Source organism: Heterodontus francisci, chromosome 32, assembly GCF_036365525.1.
Source record: "Heterodontus francisci isolate sHetFra1 chromosome 32, sHetFra1.hap1, whole genome shotgun sequence".
NCBI classification, from domain to species: domain Eukaryota; kingdom Metazoa; phylum Chordata; class Chondrichthyes; order Heterodontiformes; family Heterodontidae; genus Heterodontus; species Heterodontus francisci.
In genome coordinates, this window is record NC_090402.1 from 13,678,019 (window position 1) to 13,693,725 (window position 15,707).

Here is a 15,707-nt window from a genome sequence, read left to right on the forward strand (position 1 = left end):
TTTAAGAAATACTCTGCACATCTATTCCTCCTACCAAAGTGGATAACCTCACATTATATTCCATCTGCCATGTTCTTGCCCACTCACTAAGTCTGTCCAAATCCCCTGGAAGCCACTTTGCATCTTCCTCACAACACACATTCCCACCTAGTTTTGTGACATCTGCGAACTTGGAAATACTACATTTGGTCCCCACATCCAAATCATTGATATGTATTATGAACAACTGGGGCCCAAGCACTGATCCCTGCGGTACCCCACTAGTCACAGCCTGCCAACGCGAGAATGACACGTTTACTCCTACTGTCTGCTTTCTGTCTATTAACCAATCCTTAATCTATGCCAGTATATTACCTCCTGTCCCATATGCTTTAACTTTGCTAACCAACCTCCTGTGGGGGATTTAATCAAAAGCTTTCTGAAAATCCAACTATACCACGTCCACCAACTCGCTTTATCAATTCTGTTAGTAACATCCTCAAAAAACTCCAACAGGTTCGTCAAACATGATTTTGTTACAGTTATTTTAAGCTTGTGCAGATCAGCAACAAAGTGAAAAACGGAAGGTAAGTTAACTGAAGGTCGGGTCGGGTGCGGGAAAAAAATGGAAGGACTTGGGTCTGGTCGGGCTTGGGTCAGATGTGGTTCTGTGGAGCTTGGGTCGGGGTTTTTTTTGCAGACTCGAGCAGGCCTTTATTCTGCATTCTAAGTCTAGTTGATGCTCGCCTTTGTTTTACCTGCCCTCTAATGTCGCTTGCTATTTTTCTACCTCCTGTTACCAGCTTTACTTCCTTCCAATTTGAGCTAGCCCTCATCTTCCAATTCCCCTGAAATGCTAGTTTAAACCCTCCCCAACAACACTAACAAATTTTCCTGCGAGGATATTTGTTCCAGTCCTGTTAAGGTGTAGCCCGTCCATCTTGTACAGGTCCCATGTAGGCTCCCCAATTAAAAGATCTGCAGTTTTATAATATACTGGGGAGCAAAAGTCAATGAATTGTGCAGTATTACAGAGGAGGCTTCTGGTTCTATATGAAGTCAGAAGGGTTCAAGTCCCACTCCAGAGACTGAGCTCAAAACTCCAGGCTGACACTCCAGTGCAGTACTGAGGGAGTGCTGCACTGTCAGAGGTACCATCTTGGAGGAGACGTTAAACTGAAGCCCTGCCCCATTCAGGTGGCAATATTTTGAAGTAGAGCAAGTGAGTTCTCCCTGGTGTCCTGATCAATATTTATCCCTCAATCGACATCACAAAAACATTTTCAGGTCATTTTGCATTGCAACTGCAATTCAGTGCAGTTTGTGGGATCTTACTGTGCATAAATTGGCTGCTGCGTTTCCTGAATTACGACAGTGACTACATTTCAAAAGTATTTCATTGGCTGCAAAGCGCTTTGGAACTTCCTGAGGTTGTGGAAGGCGCTATATAAATGCAGCTCTTTATGTCGATGAGCTGAGCTGTTAAGATCAATCCTGGAAATTAAAACCCCCGCAAGAATCACCAATGGCCACCAGTCGACATTTGGCCCTCTAACAGGGTAGTCAGGTGCCCCTCGAGTGTACTTACTCTGCAGCATCAGAGTGACTTTCCGCTCCACCACCCCAGCTTCATTTTCCGCAACACACTTGTAATCTCCGGCATCTTCGTTCTGCCAGAAAGTGAGTGGAAAAAAGTAGACATCAACCTTGTTCATTAAAACGAGTTTCACTGAGTATCCCTGCTGCATGAGAAAGGGCAACTTTCCATTCTGTGTGCCCAGTGGGCTGTACCAGAGGCGCGTCATGCCCTTGTGTAGCAACCATCCCTGTCTCTCCGCTACCGGGACACTTGTGCAGCCTAAGTGGGGTCCAGGTGTGACCCTGCCTGCTGGCTAAACCGTGCATCTGGAAATCTGCGAGGAAACAGCAGCCGCAGAGAGTGAGAGAGCGAGAGAGAGAGAGAGGAAGGGCACAATGTGGGACAGCAACAACAGCAGAAGTGAGGATAAGGACAACCGGAGAAAATATAGGAAGAAAACAGAATAACTAAGGAGATCATGGGCAGAAATTGTGAAGCTCGATCCAGTATAGTCTGCGTTATGTGTTAGTTGATACAAGGTGAAGTGCGACTCACCACCGTCCCATATATCGCCAGGGAACCATTATTCATTTGGTGAATACGATTACTAATGGTGAGGGATCTGCCATTTTTATTCCAGTTTATTGATGGCGCTGGATCTCCATGGGCATCACAATTCAAAACAACATTCCCTCCCAGGGGCTCCGTCTGGTAAACTCTGACCTCTCCTCGGATAACAGGTGCCTCTGAAAATGGAACAGAACATCAGCAGTTATGGGGAGGCTTTCAAGAAGTCTTCCTTTTCTGTCCTGGTCCCTTTCAAAAGTTGGCAAATTCTACAAAGTCTCCATCAAATGGGACAACAAGCTACAGTACAGTGGAGATTCTCCATTGTCCCTCTGCCACCATGTTACACTGTGAATGGACCAGTGGAGGGCGTACATCAGTGCGAAGAGGCAGAGTAGTTCTCTCCTTGGTGGTGACCAAGAAATAGAAAAATTTAATTTGCTTGTGTTGCATTAGCAACAGCGCAAAAAGGATGAAAAGATTTCCTTTGTTCGCTATTTTCAAGAAAACATGGAGGAGTTGTAAAAGAACAGATATAGGTGGCTGGATTTTACCTTAGGTGGACGGGAATTCGCCAGCGATGTAAAAGTTGCCCCGCTTCCGCCTACCCCGGGGATCCGGCCCGGATTTTAATTGTCCTGAGTCGGGACTACCACCCACCTGAGGGAGGAGGTCCTGCCTCGATGAGCTGATGGCCAGTCAGCGGGCCGACCGCTCTTAGCCCCAGCAACGCCAGCGGGAGCGGTGGGTTGGGAGGTAGGGGCGGCCCTCAATTGGGCTCCCTGTGCCCGAATGCCATGCCCCCACCCCGGCGCACGGAAAGGCTGGCAGCTATCGCTGGGCGGCCTTTCACGTTCCCAGCACGCTTGCTTGCCACGGGTGAAATACCCATGGAGGTGGGCACAGGCCTTTAAGTGGCCACTTGAGGGCCTTGATTGGCCTCGGGCAGGCGGGCCATTCTCCCCACCCCACCCACCCCCCCCCCACCCCACCGCCTGATGCCGTAAAGTTCACCGGAGGCAGGAGCGGGGCGGGTAGGCCTCCTGGAGCCTCCTGCTCAATTTTATGCCACTCCCCACACCAACATCCCACCTGCTGGGGCGGCGTAAAATTCAGCCCATGATCTCACTTGGATCAGTAATCAGGAGAAATTCATAGCAGCCATGGAGACTGCGTTAGAGAACTTGTCATGCTCCTATTGTATTTGGAGTGAAAACAAAATTGGTCCCCTACTTCCATTGCTTGTGCCGATCATATACAACTTGCACTACTTACACAACTTGGACTCCAGGAAGCCTATTTGATCAGCTGTAGGTCATCAATAACCACAGATAAGGAGTCTGAGCAGAAAAAAACTCAGAGATATCTCTTCCCAGTAAGCTTAGACAATTCTGGGATATCAATTAAATATGGCAGTCTATCTGGGCTATCTCCAGATGGTAACCCATGGCCAACAGTGTCCTGTTGGGATAATTTTTATTTAGGTTTCTATTTTTATTTAAAGGAGTTAACCAGCACAACATGGATTACTTTAATCCGCTGTTATTTGTTAGGGGACAGTCTAACCTCATTTGAGGCTTGTTCATTGCAACCCTAGGGCCTCTAATTTTGCCATCACAGATTAAGTTAAAATAGTCTGTTGAAACTTGTTCAGTTGTGCTTCTTAGTACAGGAGGACATTGATTATCCAGGCTCTGGAATATTTTTTGAGAGAGTGAGGACTTCGTTTTGCAGACATCAGCTACGATGACACTGAGCTTTTTTTAGTGAATTGCTCCCAGATTCTGCCTTTGTATTAGCTGTGCAGGTCCTCATTTTCCAGTTATCCAGAAGCTGCCAGGGTATCCCACACCCACAGCACTGATATTTAGTTTTGACACAGGGAGTCAGGTTTTTGATTTCAGAAGTCAGGCTGCTAGTATTTTTTTTCCAAGAATATTTCTGTTTTTTAAATGGAAATATAGAGGTTTTATTTTCACATGTGGGAACTGGACAAGCTGATCTAAAATGGCCAATTAGGAGCTAAAATTTCACTGTGTTAGATTAAATATTAGGAAGTTACATTGTGCTTACAGCACAGTAACAGGCCATTTGGCCCAAAAGGTCCATGCTAGCATTTATGCTCCACACCAGTCTCCTCCCAGCAATCTTCATCTAACCTTAGCAACATAACCTTCCATTCCTTTTTCCCTCAGGTGGTTGTCTAACTTATCCTTCAATCTATCTATGTTATTCACCTCAATTGCGCCCGGTGGTAGCAAGTTCCACATTCTAACACTCTCTGGGTAAAGAAGTTTCTCCTGAATTCCCTATTGGATTTATTAGTGACTAGCTTAGTTTATGGTTCCAAATTATGATCTCACCCACAAATGGTAACATTTTCCCTACGTCTATTCTATCAAACCCCTTCAGAATCTTACAGGGGGATAGGAGTGATTCTCGAACTACAGCAGCTGGTGGGTAGCTGAGGTTTCACTGAAACCTCTCAATCTTCTTTCCTGCAAATGAAGACAGTCAGCTCTGTGAATTCCTTCAACTAAGTTGAAACTCTGCACTCCACCATCACCCATGTTGGCGTGTTCTGAACCCTCATCAATACTGCATTGTCCTATTCAGAGGAAAGAGCCCAGAACTGCACACAATATTCTAAAATAAGCTGAGCACTAACTTAACTGGATTAAAATAACTGGCTTTGACGTGTTTGCCCAGAACTTTTATTTATCACAGAGAAAGTTTTCCCCATATATAAGCTAGCAATTGCCCTGCATAATTTATCAAGAGCAATTATCCTTATTCTCACAATTAGAAAACCAGTATTACCCCAAAGTTGTGTAAAAAGGTTGCTGTTACTCCCTAAGATGGGTGCAAAGTCATTATTGTTCCCAAAAGTTACCAGAAAGTGGTTAATGGTCCATGTGACAGACAATACAGCAGATGGCAGTCTTACCTTTCACGTAGACAAATCCAATCGCTTTGATCATCCCGACAGCACTTTCTGCTGTGCACACGTAAGTACCAGAGTCTTCTCTGGAAACATTTTCTATAATCAGTTCACTGCGACCTTCGCTCCCGGAATCTTTCACTGAATGACAAAACAGAGTAAACCAGGATCAGCACTCCGGATTAATACAGCAGCTGGGCCTATGCTTAACTCAACGTAGAGAAAAGAGACAAGGTTATGCACCTCATTACATATTGTGAACCCCTCAAACTTTTTAAATATGAATCCGTTCCCCCTTTGAATGAGAGGCGATCTCATTGAAACAAATAAAATTCTTGGCGGGTCGACACTGAGTGGCTGTTTCACCTGGCTGGGGACTCTAGATCACAGGGGCTCTGTCTCAGGATATGAGGTTGACCATTTAGGGCTGAGCTGAGGAGAAATTTCTTCACTCAAACAGTTGTGAATCTTTGGAATTCTCTCTCCCAGAGGGCTGTGGAAAATGCTCCATGACTGAGCATCAAGACAGAGATTGATAGATTTTTGGGCACCAGGAGAATCAAGGGATATGGGGATAGGGCGGAAAGGTGGAGTTCAGGTTGAAGATCAGCAATGATCGTACTGAATAGCAGACCAGGCCATCTCACCTACTCCTGCTCCCATTTCATACGTTACTATGTTCCTTGGTTCTGCTCCACAAGTTACCATTCCCTAGCCGGTGGGCAGAACATTTCCAAATTTTTAATGCCTTTCCTGAGCTGTTTATTCGGAGGTTCAGGAAAGTAGGTCTCGGGGTGACTCACCCTTCCCTCCTTCCCTATGGGAATTGCCTCATATTCATTCTGAACCCACCTTTCCTTCTCCACCCCTCCATCTGCCCCACACAGATGCAGATTAAGGCACAACTGAGCATCAGGATTTCAGCCTGCCAGAAATAAATCATAGGCCTGAGTCGACACAATACCTTTCCATGAACCAGCCGGATGCCAAAGGTCAAACCCTATCTGGAGTATTGCATATCGTTCTGGGTCCCGCACAACAGGAAGGATGTACTGGCAGAGGAGATTCATCAGAATGATCCCGTGGGTTAGAAAGTTAAAACAGGTCACATAAACTTGGCTTGTGTTCCCCTGAGTATGGAGGATTAAGGGGTGATTGAATCGAGGTGTTTAAAATGTTAAAAGAATTCGATAGGGCGGATGCAGAGAAACAATTTCCTTGGTGCGGCAAATCAAGAATAAGGGGACATAATCTTAAAAATAGAGTCAGGCTATTTAGCAGGGAGATCAGGAAGCACATTGTCATACAAAGAGCAGAAAAGGCTGTGGATTGTGGGGCAATTGGAACTTTCACCAAGATTGATAGGTTTTTGTTAGGTAAGAGCATCAAAGTGTATGTGGAGCAAAAGCAGATAAATAGATACAGACCAGCCCTGATCTAATTGAATGGTGGAGCAGGATTGAGGCTATATGCCCTACTTGTCCGGCACTTTATCTTTCCATGACACAGCAAGACTGTACACAGCAAACTACCACAACAACTATCAGAAAACTTGATGCTTAAAAACCAACACAATCTGTGTTGGTGGTCTGGCATTCATTTGTCTGTCACCTTTGACTGGTATCACAGCAGGATAGATGACCCATAGGAAGAGTGCAGGTCTGTATGTAAAAAACGTCCTCCTCAATGCTGTATTACACAGAATACAATGGCTTTGTTATCATTCAGCCTGGCTAGTACAATCTGAATTGATAAACTCCATTGAACTAATCCTGATCTTTAATCCAACAATTCTAAACAGTAAAGCTTGAGTAAATACCGGAGGTTTAATAGAAAAAGAGAAATCAAGTTCCATTTTTCAACAATGAGGACTTAAGTTCCTCCATTTGTATTCACACCAACAGCAAATAATGATAGCAGTGTGTGATCCCACTGGTTTCATAGTATAATAGCAACAAAAGTGTAATTAAAATACAAGGCAAAATCATTCTGTTCAATATAAGTCAATATAAGACCTCTTGGAATGTTCCTTATAGCCAGCAAATGGGTGTTTGTGGACGTGTATTTGATTCCCGTCTACCTCAGTTTTCCTCTTGTGAAGGTGTGATTACAATGGGATGCAATTTCTCAGGCTCTGACCAACCCTTGGAGTCAACAACAACAACTTATATTTATATAGTGCCTTTAATGTAGTAAACTGTCCCAAGATGCTTCTAAGGAGCGTTATAAAACAAGATATGACACCCAGCCACATAAGGAGATATTAGGTCAGATTACCCAAAGCTTGGTCAAAGGGGCAGGGTTTAAGGAATGTCTTAAAGGTGGAAAGTGAGGTGCAGAGGTGTAGGGAGGGAATTCTAGAGCTTAGGGCCTAGGCACCAACGGTGGAACGATTGGATGCTCAAGAGGCCAGAATTAGATGAGCGCAGATATCTCGGAGGGTTGTGGGGCTGGAGAAGATTACAGGTGAACAGGACTTAGTGCAAGTTAGGACACAGGCAGCAGAGTTCGGACAACCTCAAGTTTATGGAGAGTAGAATGTGGGAGACCAGCCAGGAGTGCATTGAAATAGTCTCAACCAAGTGACCTTTCCTCACGCTTAAGCCTGGACAATGAGCGTCAGCAGGCCATTCGACTGTAACGTCCATCACAAGCAAAAACCAACCTTGATCCCATCAGAGCAGCATACGCACTGACAGAGACATCGACAGGGACGTCACCACTGCCTTAAAAAGAACTATTGGAAAAACATTTTGTGTGTTTGGGGGGAAACCCAGAAGAGCTTCACACTGTTTTCATGATGTCACATGCACATCATGCAATGATGTGATCACCATTTCACTGCATGTTTTGAAACAAATGATTAAAAGATGTGCTGAGTTTGATTCCCATTTTGTGTTGAGTTGGTGGCTCCAGCCAGGTTATTGGATGCAGGGAGTAGGGGTGGAGGTGGGGTATAATGTGTCTTGACAGTCCATGGGCAGGGGAGTAGAGATGTCAGTGAGGATTCTCCCTATTGATTACTGTCCAGAGATCTCTACTGGAAAGCATTACCAAGAGGTGAGGACAGGAGCAGGATAACCTGTGACACTTCTACGGTCAAATGTAGATGAAGAATAGCCACTTGGACAAGGAAGGTCGGCAAACAAGGAGTTAGCACCCTGAGAAAAGGATCAGGCTAAACCAGTAATATAGAAGATTACAAATAAATTATAAATTTCCATGAAGTTGTTTCCCTTGTTAAATAGATGATATCGAGAATGGTGTTGGAATAATGCTGGTGTTCACCTGCTACAGGCTCATTGTTGAAGATCCAGCTGATGGATGGAGTTGGAAGGCCCTTTGCTGCACACGTCAATAACAACCTTTCCCCTTTGTGGAGAGACACATCCGCAGGGAGCTCGGTGAATGCTGGATGAACGCTTACGGACAGTTGGATGTCATGCCTGGCCTCGCCGGCTGCACTTACTGCCATACAGGTGTAGACGCCGGCATCCTGCGGCTGTGCCATAAAGAACAAACAGATGGTTAACCACTTCATGTGGGCACAGGATTACTCACAAATACAATGCTGATCTGGCAATCTCAAAGCGGGAAGGTGTGGGAAGTAGACTAGTCCTCCAGTGGCATGGGGACATGCTTCGCTGGAATTGTTGGGTGGGAGACGTTTATGCAACTATCACCGTGCTGGTGACGTTTGGCGCTGACACTGATGGGTTGATGTTATGAATGTACGGGGGGTACTGCAAGGAAATGGGAAAATTAATGGGCTGAAAATGGCGGGTAATGGACTGTAAGGGTAAGCTTGCCCCCAACCCCTCCCCCTCTCCGCCATACTCAGCAGCACGGCGTTAGAAATATCAGCCTTGCGCAGTCCAAACAAGCCGATAGATATTCCACGGCCCAACATTGACCTGCCTTCCACTGTCACTCACCTTGATGAGTACAAATCTAGAGAGGTATCAAACGTTTGAAACATGCCCATTACACTTCAGGTGTCACACATGCAAGTTTCTGTATCACACTTAAAACAAAACCCCATTACTTCCCATCAGCGAAGAAACTTCCTCAGCACAGGAAACACTTTCTCGTTGATCATAGGATATGTACAAGTAAGTGATATAATGCTCCGATCCTTATAAAACTACATACTAACTGACTTACAGTGAGTAGCGCCATGTGTGTTCCACTGTTACGAATGTAAATGATGCTTTTGTGCCAGTACATTGGTCTCAGTATGAACTGGAAGAAATGGATCCCAACCACCTGCCATTACCAGTCCTATCATGTTTAGGGATGTGGAGGGGCACAGTGCTTGTAGCACCAACTCGTGGGCTGGCACCTGTTATTGCCCATGACATCAGGGTGGTGCCTTCTCTGCAAGGAAAGAAAGAACTTCAGGAAGAAGGGCAATTGATGGCTGTTCTTGCCCACTTTCATGGAGTTGGTACAGGAGACAGATCGAAGGGGACAGGGAGGGAAATGATGTTTACAGGAGAAGTGGAAGGGGGGTTCCCTGAAGGTTCAGCTGATAAATTCAACACCTGGGGCTGGATTCTATGCTCTCCCCCATGGCAAGTATGTAGGCAGGGACAGCATTTAAACAGGCAGGCGGTGCTGGGTGGGGACTCCGCCACCTTCCCGCCTCCACCCCAATTAAGTTCATGGTGGGAAGGCCCATAGACGGCTTTCACCTCCCCCACCGCCAATGGATGCCAAGAGGGTAATTAATGCTCAATTAAGGACATCTTCCCACTGCTGCTGGTGTTAGCCCAGCAGCAAGCGGGCCTGTCGCCACACAGGGAACATGACGGGCAAACCTGTGCGAGTTGCTTGCTGGCTCTCTTGTTGGGTGGGGGAGGGGGTCCCTCATTCAAAGGCATTCAGTGCCTGATCGAGGGACCCAGCATCGGGATGAGGAAGGGGGCAAATGAGAACCACATCCCTGCCCTTGCTGCTGACTGCCCTACACTCCCCTCCCCAGTGAAAAAACCCTTCCCCCGTCATCACTCACCTGTGCCCTGTGTCCATTGATGATCCGGGCCTCGGGTGGGTGCATTACCAGCAACAGCCACCATCTCCCTGGTAGCGCTGCTGAGTAAAAGATCTGCTGGCCTCTGATTGGCCAACAAGACTTCTGTTACCGGAGTCCTTATTCTGGAGAAGGCCCATTGCTGCCCAGTTCAGTGCCTGATTGGCATGTAATGTGGTGGGCTTTTCCACAAAGAGGCACTGCGGGGTTCTCGTTGGCTCTTCAGAGAGCGGATCAGACCCCTGTCGCCTCCATTAAATTCCACTCCTAGTGTGATGCTGATTCAATGAAAGAATTGATGTCAGGATGTCTCAAAGTTCCTTACAGCCAATGAAATGAGGTCACTGTTGTAATTTAGGAAACACAGCAGCCAATTTACGCACAGGAAGCTCCTGCAAACAGCAATGTGACAATGACCAGATCATCTGTTTTTAGTGATGTTGCTCGAGGGATAAATATTGGCCAGGACACCATGGCAGAATGTTCAGCTCTTCTTTGAATTAGTACCATGGGATCTTCCGCATCCACCTGACAGGCCTGGCTTCAATCCAACACCTTCTCTGAAAGGCACCACATCTGAAAGTGCAGCACTCCTTCAGTGCTGCACTGTCAGCCTACTTTTTGTTGTCATGTCTCTAGATTGAGGTTTGAACACACAACCTTCATGACTTAGAGACAAGATTGTTACCACTGAGCCACAGCTGACAAACGGCAACAGTAAGGTCAAAGTTTGACCCCTAATCTATTAGCTGATCTCAGCCGCGTGACAGTGGTAGAGGTGCTATGGCATGTCTCTCAGGAAGGGAAAGTTATTCACAATTGCCACAGAGTTCTGGAGGATTGCCCGCATCCATGGAATGACAATCCGGTATTAGCCAGCATCTTCAGGAGACCAGAAATGAAACACATCTGAGGTGACAATGAGAATGTGCGTGATGCACCTTTCCTGAAACAGGTACAAGCTAATGTTGAACAACGACCTACCATTGTGTTTTCCACTATCAGTTCCCCGGACTGCAGTGCAGTGAATTTTCCTGGGACAACTGGCACTGCAACGCCATCTTTCTGCCAATATACTGTGGGTATAGGTGATCCCTGGGCAGCACAGGGCAAGAGAGCCTGCGAATCCTCCAGCACCGTAAACTCCGACTGACCAATTAAGATCGACGGCGGAACTGCATCAAAAGAAAACATTGTGAAACCGAGTCCGATTCGCTCTCCCGTATGTGGGGAGACCCTTCTAGCCATCAGACCTGTGCTGGCTCTTTGAAAGTGGCACTCACAATTCAGAAAAAGGAAAATCTTGCATTTGTATAGCAACTTTCATATTCTCAGGACATCCCATTGTGTTTCACATCCAAATCACTACTTTTGAAGTGTAGTCACTGCTGTTACGTAGCCAAATGTGCCATCCACTTTACACACAGCAAGATCCCACAGACAGTAACGAGATAATGACCAGGTTTTTGCTTTGGTGGTGTTAGTTGAGGGATAAACGTTGGCGAGAGCATCAATAGAACTCTCTGTTCTTCAAATAATATCAAAAGATCTTTGTCATCCACCTGAACAGGCAGGCAGGGCCTCCTCCAACAACGCAGCACTGCCCCAGTGCTGTGCTGAATTATCAACAGAGGCTATGGGGTGGAAAAGTTGCAGCAGCTTGTTACCCAAGCACTATTTCACAGGGGCCGAGTGCAGACTGACTATTACCCATTGGGAGGAGAAACAGGAGATCAGGAGAATTGATCTTTGATCCACTGGCTCAGAGTAACACAGGGGCAGGTGAATGAATCACAGGAGAGAGAGTAATGGAAGGAACTGAAAACAGAAAATATTGGAATAACACAGCAGCTCTGTCAGCAGCTATGATAAGTGAACAGGATACTTTTATAAGGCACTGCCTGACATAGAAGCTGACTAGCAATGAACGTACGTCAGATATTCAGACTAAATCTCATTGCCCTATCTCTATAGTGAGGCTACTCCTTAGCAACAGTGCCTCAGCAATTGTGCCCAACATTTCAGGTGGTAACAGTCATGACTCAGTTGATAGAACTTTTGAGTCAGAAGGTTGTGGGTTCAAGTCCCACTCTGGACACAAAACCTAGCCTCACACTTCCAGTGAAGCACTGAGGGAGTGCTACAGTGTTGGAGGTGCTGATGGGACTATTTCAAAGAAGAGCAGGGAAGTTCTCCCAGATGTCCTGGCCATTATTTGCTCCTCAACTAACATGACAAAAAATAGAGGATCGGCTCATTGGCAAATTGTTGTTTGTGGGATCTTGCTGTGCGCAAATTAGCTGCCGCAGTTCCAATATTACAACAGTGCCACACTACAAACTGGCTGTGAAGCGCTTTGCGAACCTCCTGTAGTCCTGGAAGGCACTATATAAATACAAGTTTTCTCTTCCGTTCTATTCTGACGTTCTATTCTGAGATGTTAGTCAAACATGTCTCTTTACAGATGCTGATGCACCTGTTGGACATTTCCACTACTGTAAAATGAAGGTGATTTTTCCCCCAACACAAGAGAACCCAGCCCTCTACAGCATTAGCTCGGTGTCAGATTTTGATTGATCACACTCCTGTGAAGCACCTTGGGAATTCTTACGACATTAAAGGCGCTATATAAATGCAAGTTTTATTAGCAATGGTGCTACTCTCACCTTGCACTACCAGAATGCTGTCCATGCTGACCACCCCAGCCTTGTTCCTGGCAACACATGTGTACCACCCTGCATCAGTAAGCTGGACCAGCGGAATCTGTAGGGATCCATTAGCGAACGATCGCAGGTACATCTGGTCAACGATGGGGCGGCCATCTTTAACCCACGTTACCTCTGGTTTAGGGCGGCCTTCCGCCTCGCAGGGTAAAGTAGCAGAGCGATTAATGATGGCTTTATATTCCCTGCTGTGAGCTTTGATAACTGGGGGAACTGAAATAAAAGAGAGAAAGTGTTTTTTTAAAAATCAATCTTGATACAATGAGCTGATTGTATTATATACTAATTATCATTGTTTGATCTCTGGTTGTCTCGTGCCTGATTCCCAATGTCAGTCTGTGCTCAATTCATGCATGTCTCCGCCAGACTGTGTCTGACTGATGGCCGTCTGGGAGTCAGTCTGTACCTGATCCTCGGCTGTCTGGGAGTCAGTCTGTACCTGACCCTTGACTGTCTGGGAGTCAGTCTGTACCTGATCCTTGGCTGTCTGGGAGTCAGTCTGTACCTGATCCTCGGCTGTCTGGGAGTCAGTCTGTACCTGATCCTTGGCCATCTGGGAGTCAGTCTGTACCTGACCCTTGACTGTCTGGGAGTCAGTCTGTACCTGATCCTCGGCTGTCTGGGAGTCAGTCTGTACCTGATCCTTGGCTGTCTGGGAGTCAGTCTGTACCTGATCCTTGACTGTCTGGGAGTCAGTCTGTACCTGACCCTTGACTGTCTGGGAGTCAGTCTGTACCTGACCCTTGACTGTCTGGGAGTCAGTCTGTACCTGATCCTTGGCTGTCTGGGAGTCAGTCTGTACCTGATCCTTGGCCATCTGGGAGTCAGTCTGTACCTGACCCTTGACTGTCTGGGAGTCAGTCTGTACCTGATCCTCGGCTGTCTGGGAGTCAGTCTGTACCTGATCCTTGGCTGTCTGGGAGTCAGTCTGTACCTGACCCTTGACTGTCTGGGAGTCAGTCTGTACCTGATCCTTGACTGTCTGGGAGTCAGTCTGTACCTGATCCTTGGCTGTCTGGGAGTCAGTCTGTACCTGACCCTTGACTGTCTGGGAGTCAGTCTGTACCTGATCCTCGGCAGTCTGGAGTCAGTCTGTACCTGATCCTTGACTGTCTGGGAGTCAGTCTGTACCTGATCCTCGGCCGTCTGGGAGTCAGTCTGTACCTGATCCTTGACTGTCTGGGAGTCAGTCTGTACCTGACCCTTGGCCATCTGGGAGTCAGTCTGTATATGATTGCTGGCTGTTTGGGAGTCAGTCTGTGTTTGATTGCTGGCTGTCTGCAAGTTAGCCTGTGTCTGATTGCTGGCTGTCTGCGAGTCAGCCTGTGTCTGATTGCTGGCTGTCTGCAAGTTAGCCTGTGTCTGATTGCTGGCTGTCTGCGAGTCAGCCTGTGTCTGATTGCTGGCTGTCTGCGAGTCAGTCTGTGTCTGATTGCTGGCTGTCTGCGAGTCAGTCTGTGTCTGATTGCTGGCTGTCTGCGAGTCAGTCTGTGTCTGATTGCTGGCCGTCTGCGAGTCAGCCTGTGTCTGATTGCTGGCCGTCTGCGAGTCAGTCTGTGTCTGATTGCTGGCTGTCTGCGAGTCAGTCTGTGTCTGATTGCTGGCCGTCTGCGAGTCAGTCTGTGTCTGATTGCTGGCTGTCTGCGAGTCAGCCTGTGTCTGATTGCTGGCCGTCTGCGAATCAGTCTGTGTCTGATTGCTGGCTGTCTGCGAGTCAGTCTGTGTCTGATTGCTGGTTGTCTGCGAGTCAGTCTGTGTCTGATTGCTGGCTGTCTGCGAGTCAGCCTGTGTCTGATTGCTGGCCGTCTGCGAGTCAGTCTGTGTCTGATTGCTGGCCGTCTGCGAGTCAGCCTATATCTGAGTCCAATCCCTCAATTGGATTACTTTCATATTGTTACAAATTATTTATGAAATATAGAATATTTGATCATTCCTGTAAACACGGCTCCATAGTCCAATCACGAACACCTGTGCCATGCATGCAACTATGCAACAGAACTGTTCCATTACGACAATGCTGTCAGTAACCTGTTAAACTAGTGAGTTTAACAACCTTGATTGCAAAGCATTAACTCCCTTCAGGCCCCCACCTTGGACCACCAGCTTTGTCTTGCCCATAGCAGTGCCAGCTGCATTGTGAGCAATACACATGTAATTCCCAGAATCTTCTTCTGTGGCTCTGGTGATCTCCAGCGCTCCATTAGCCAATAAGAAATAACCTGAGACAGAAACTGCAGTGATCAGTGAGTCAAAACACAGCGTAACACACATTAGCAGGAGAACAGCTGAGCCAAACCTGGATATAATAAGAGTTCACGTCCCTTCCTTGGAAAACAGCCACTCATTGGTAACACAATGTGAAATGTCCCCAGTTTCTAACAATCCTGATGCTAACATTCAACTGCAGGGATATATGGTTCTACTTGTCCTGTCACTATCCATAATACCGCAGCTGAGCGTCTGTTTTTGATGATTGTGTACAGTGATCCATTGTCAGGAGTTATTCAGGATCAAGGTAACGACTGTATTTCGTGCTAAAGCTCAACATTCTCCACCATCACTATCCGTTCCCATTCACAGGTTCACTGGATTGGAACTTGCTGGTGTCAATGAAGAGGGAAATTCCATCCCAAAGGGCTGCTCCTTTTGACAAGCATCTTAGAAGCATGAAGCAAGGGAACAAAGGAGAGTCATCAGGAAGAATACAGGTTTCTCTGTCTTTGGGTTTTCTGTATGTTCATCAAGTTGACGGACATCTGAACAGAACACTGTCCAACTCCCTGGTCAAGTACAGTACAGCTAAACGCAGGGTAAAATCCCCTCTACTTCAACCCAAAAATGTACCCAGACTCTTGTGAGCACTTCCTACACTACCAGTGTAGCATT

General features: G+C 46.7%; 1 protein-coding gene across 1 annotated transcript in view; it reads right to left on the reverse strand.

The window, feature by feature from the left end:
• LOC137347460 (hemicentin-1-like) overlaps positions 1 to 15,707 on the reverse strand; it is a 331,927-nt gene that overhangs the window by 40,419 nt on the left and 275,801 nt on the right. Inside the window, exons 80-86 of the mRNA XM_068011904.1 lie at positions 14,912 to 15,040; positions 12,765 to 13,034; positions 11,083 to 11,273; positions 8,355 to 8,568; positions 5,073 to 5,207; positions 2,114 to 2,304; positions 1,568 to 1,649 (exon numbers count right to left, since the gene is read on the reverse strand). Coding sequence (XP_067868005.1) covers positions 1,568 to 1,649; positions 2,114 to 2,304; positions 5,073 to 5,207; positions 8,355 to 8,568; positions 11,083 to 11,273; positions 12,765 to 13,034; positions 14,912 to 15,040 — 1,212 coding nt within the window. The remainder of the gene's footprint in view (positions 1 to 1,567; positions 1,650 to 2,113; positions 2,305 to 5,072; positions 5,208 to 8,354; positions 8,569 to 11,082; positions 11,274 to 12,764; positions 13,035 to 14,911; positions 15,041 to 15,707) is intronic.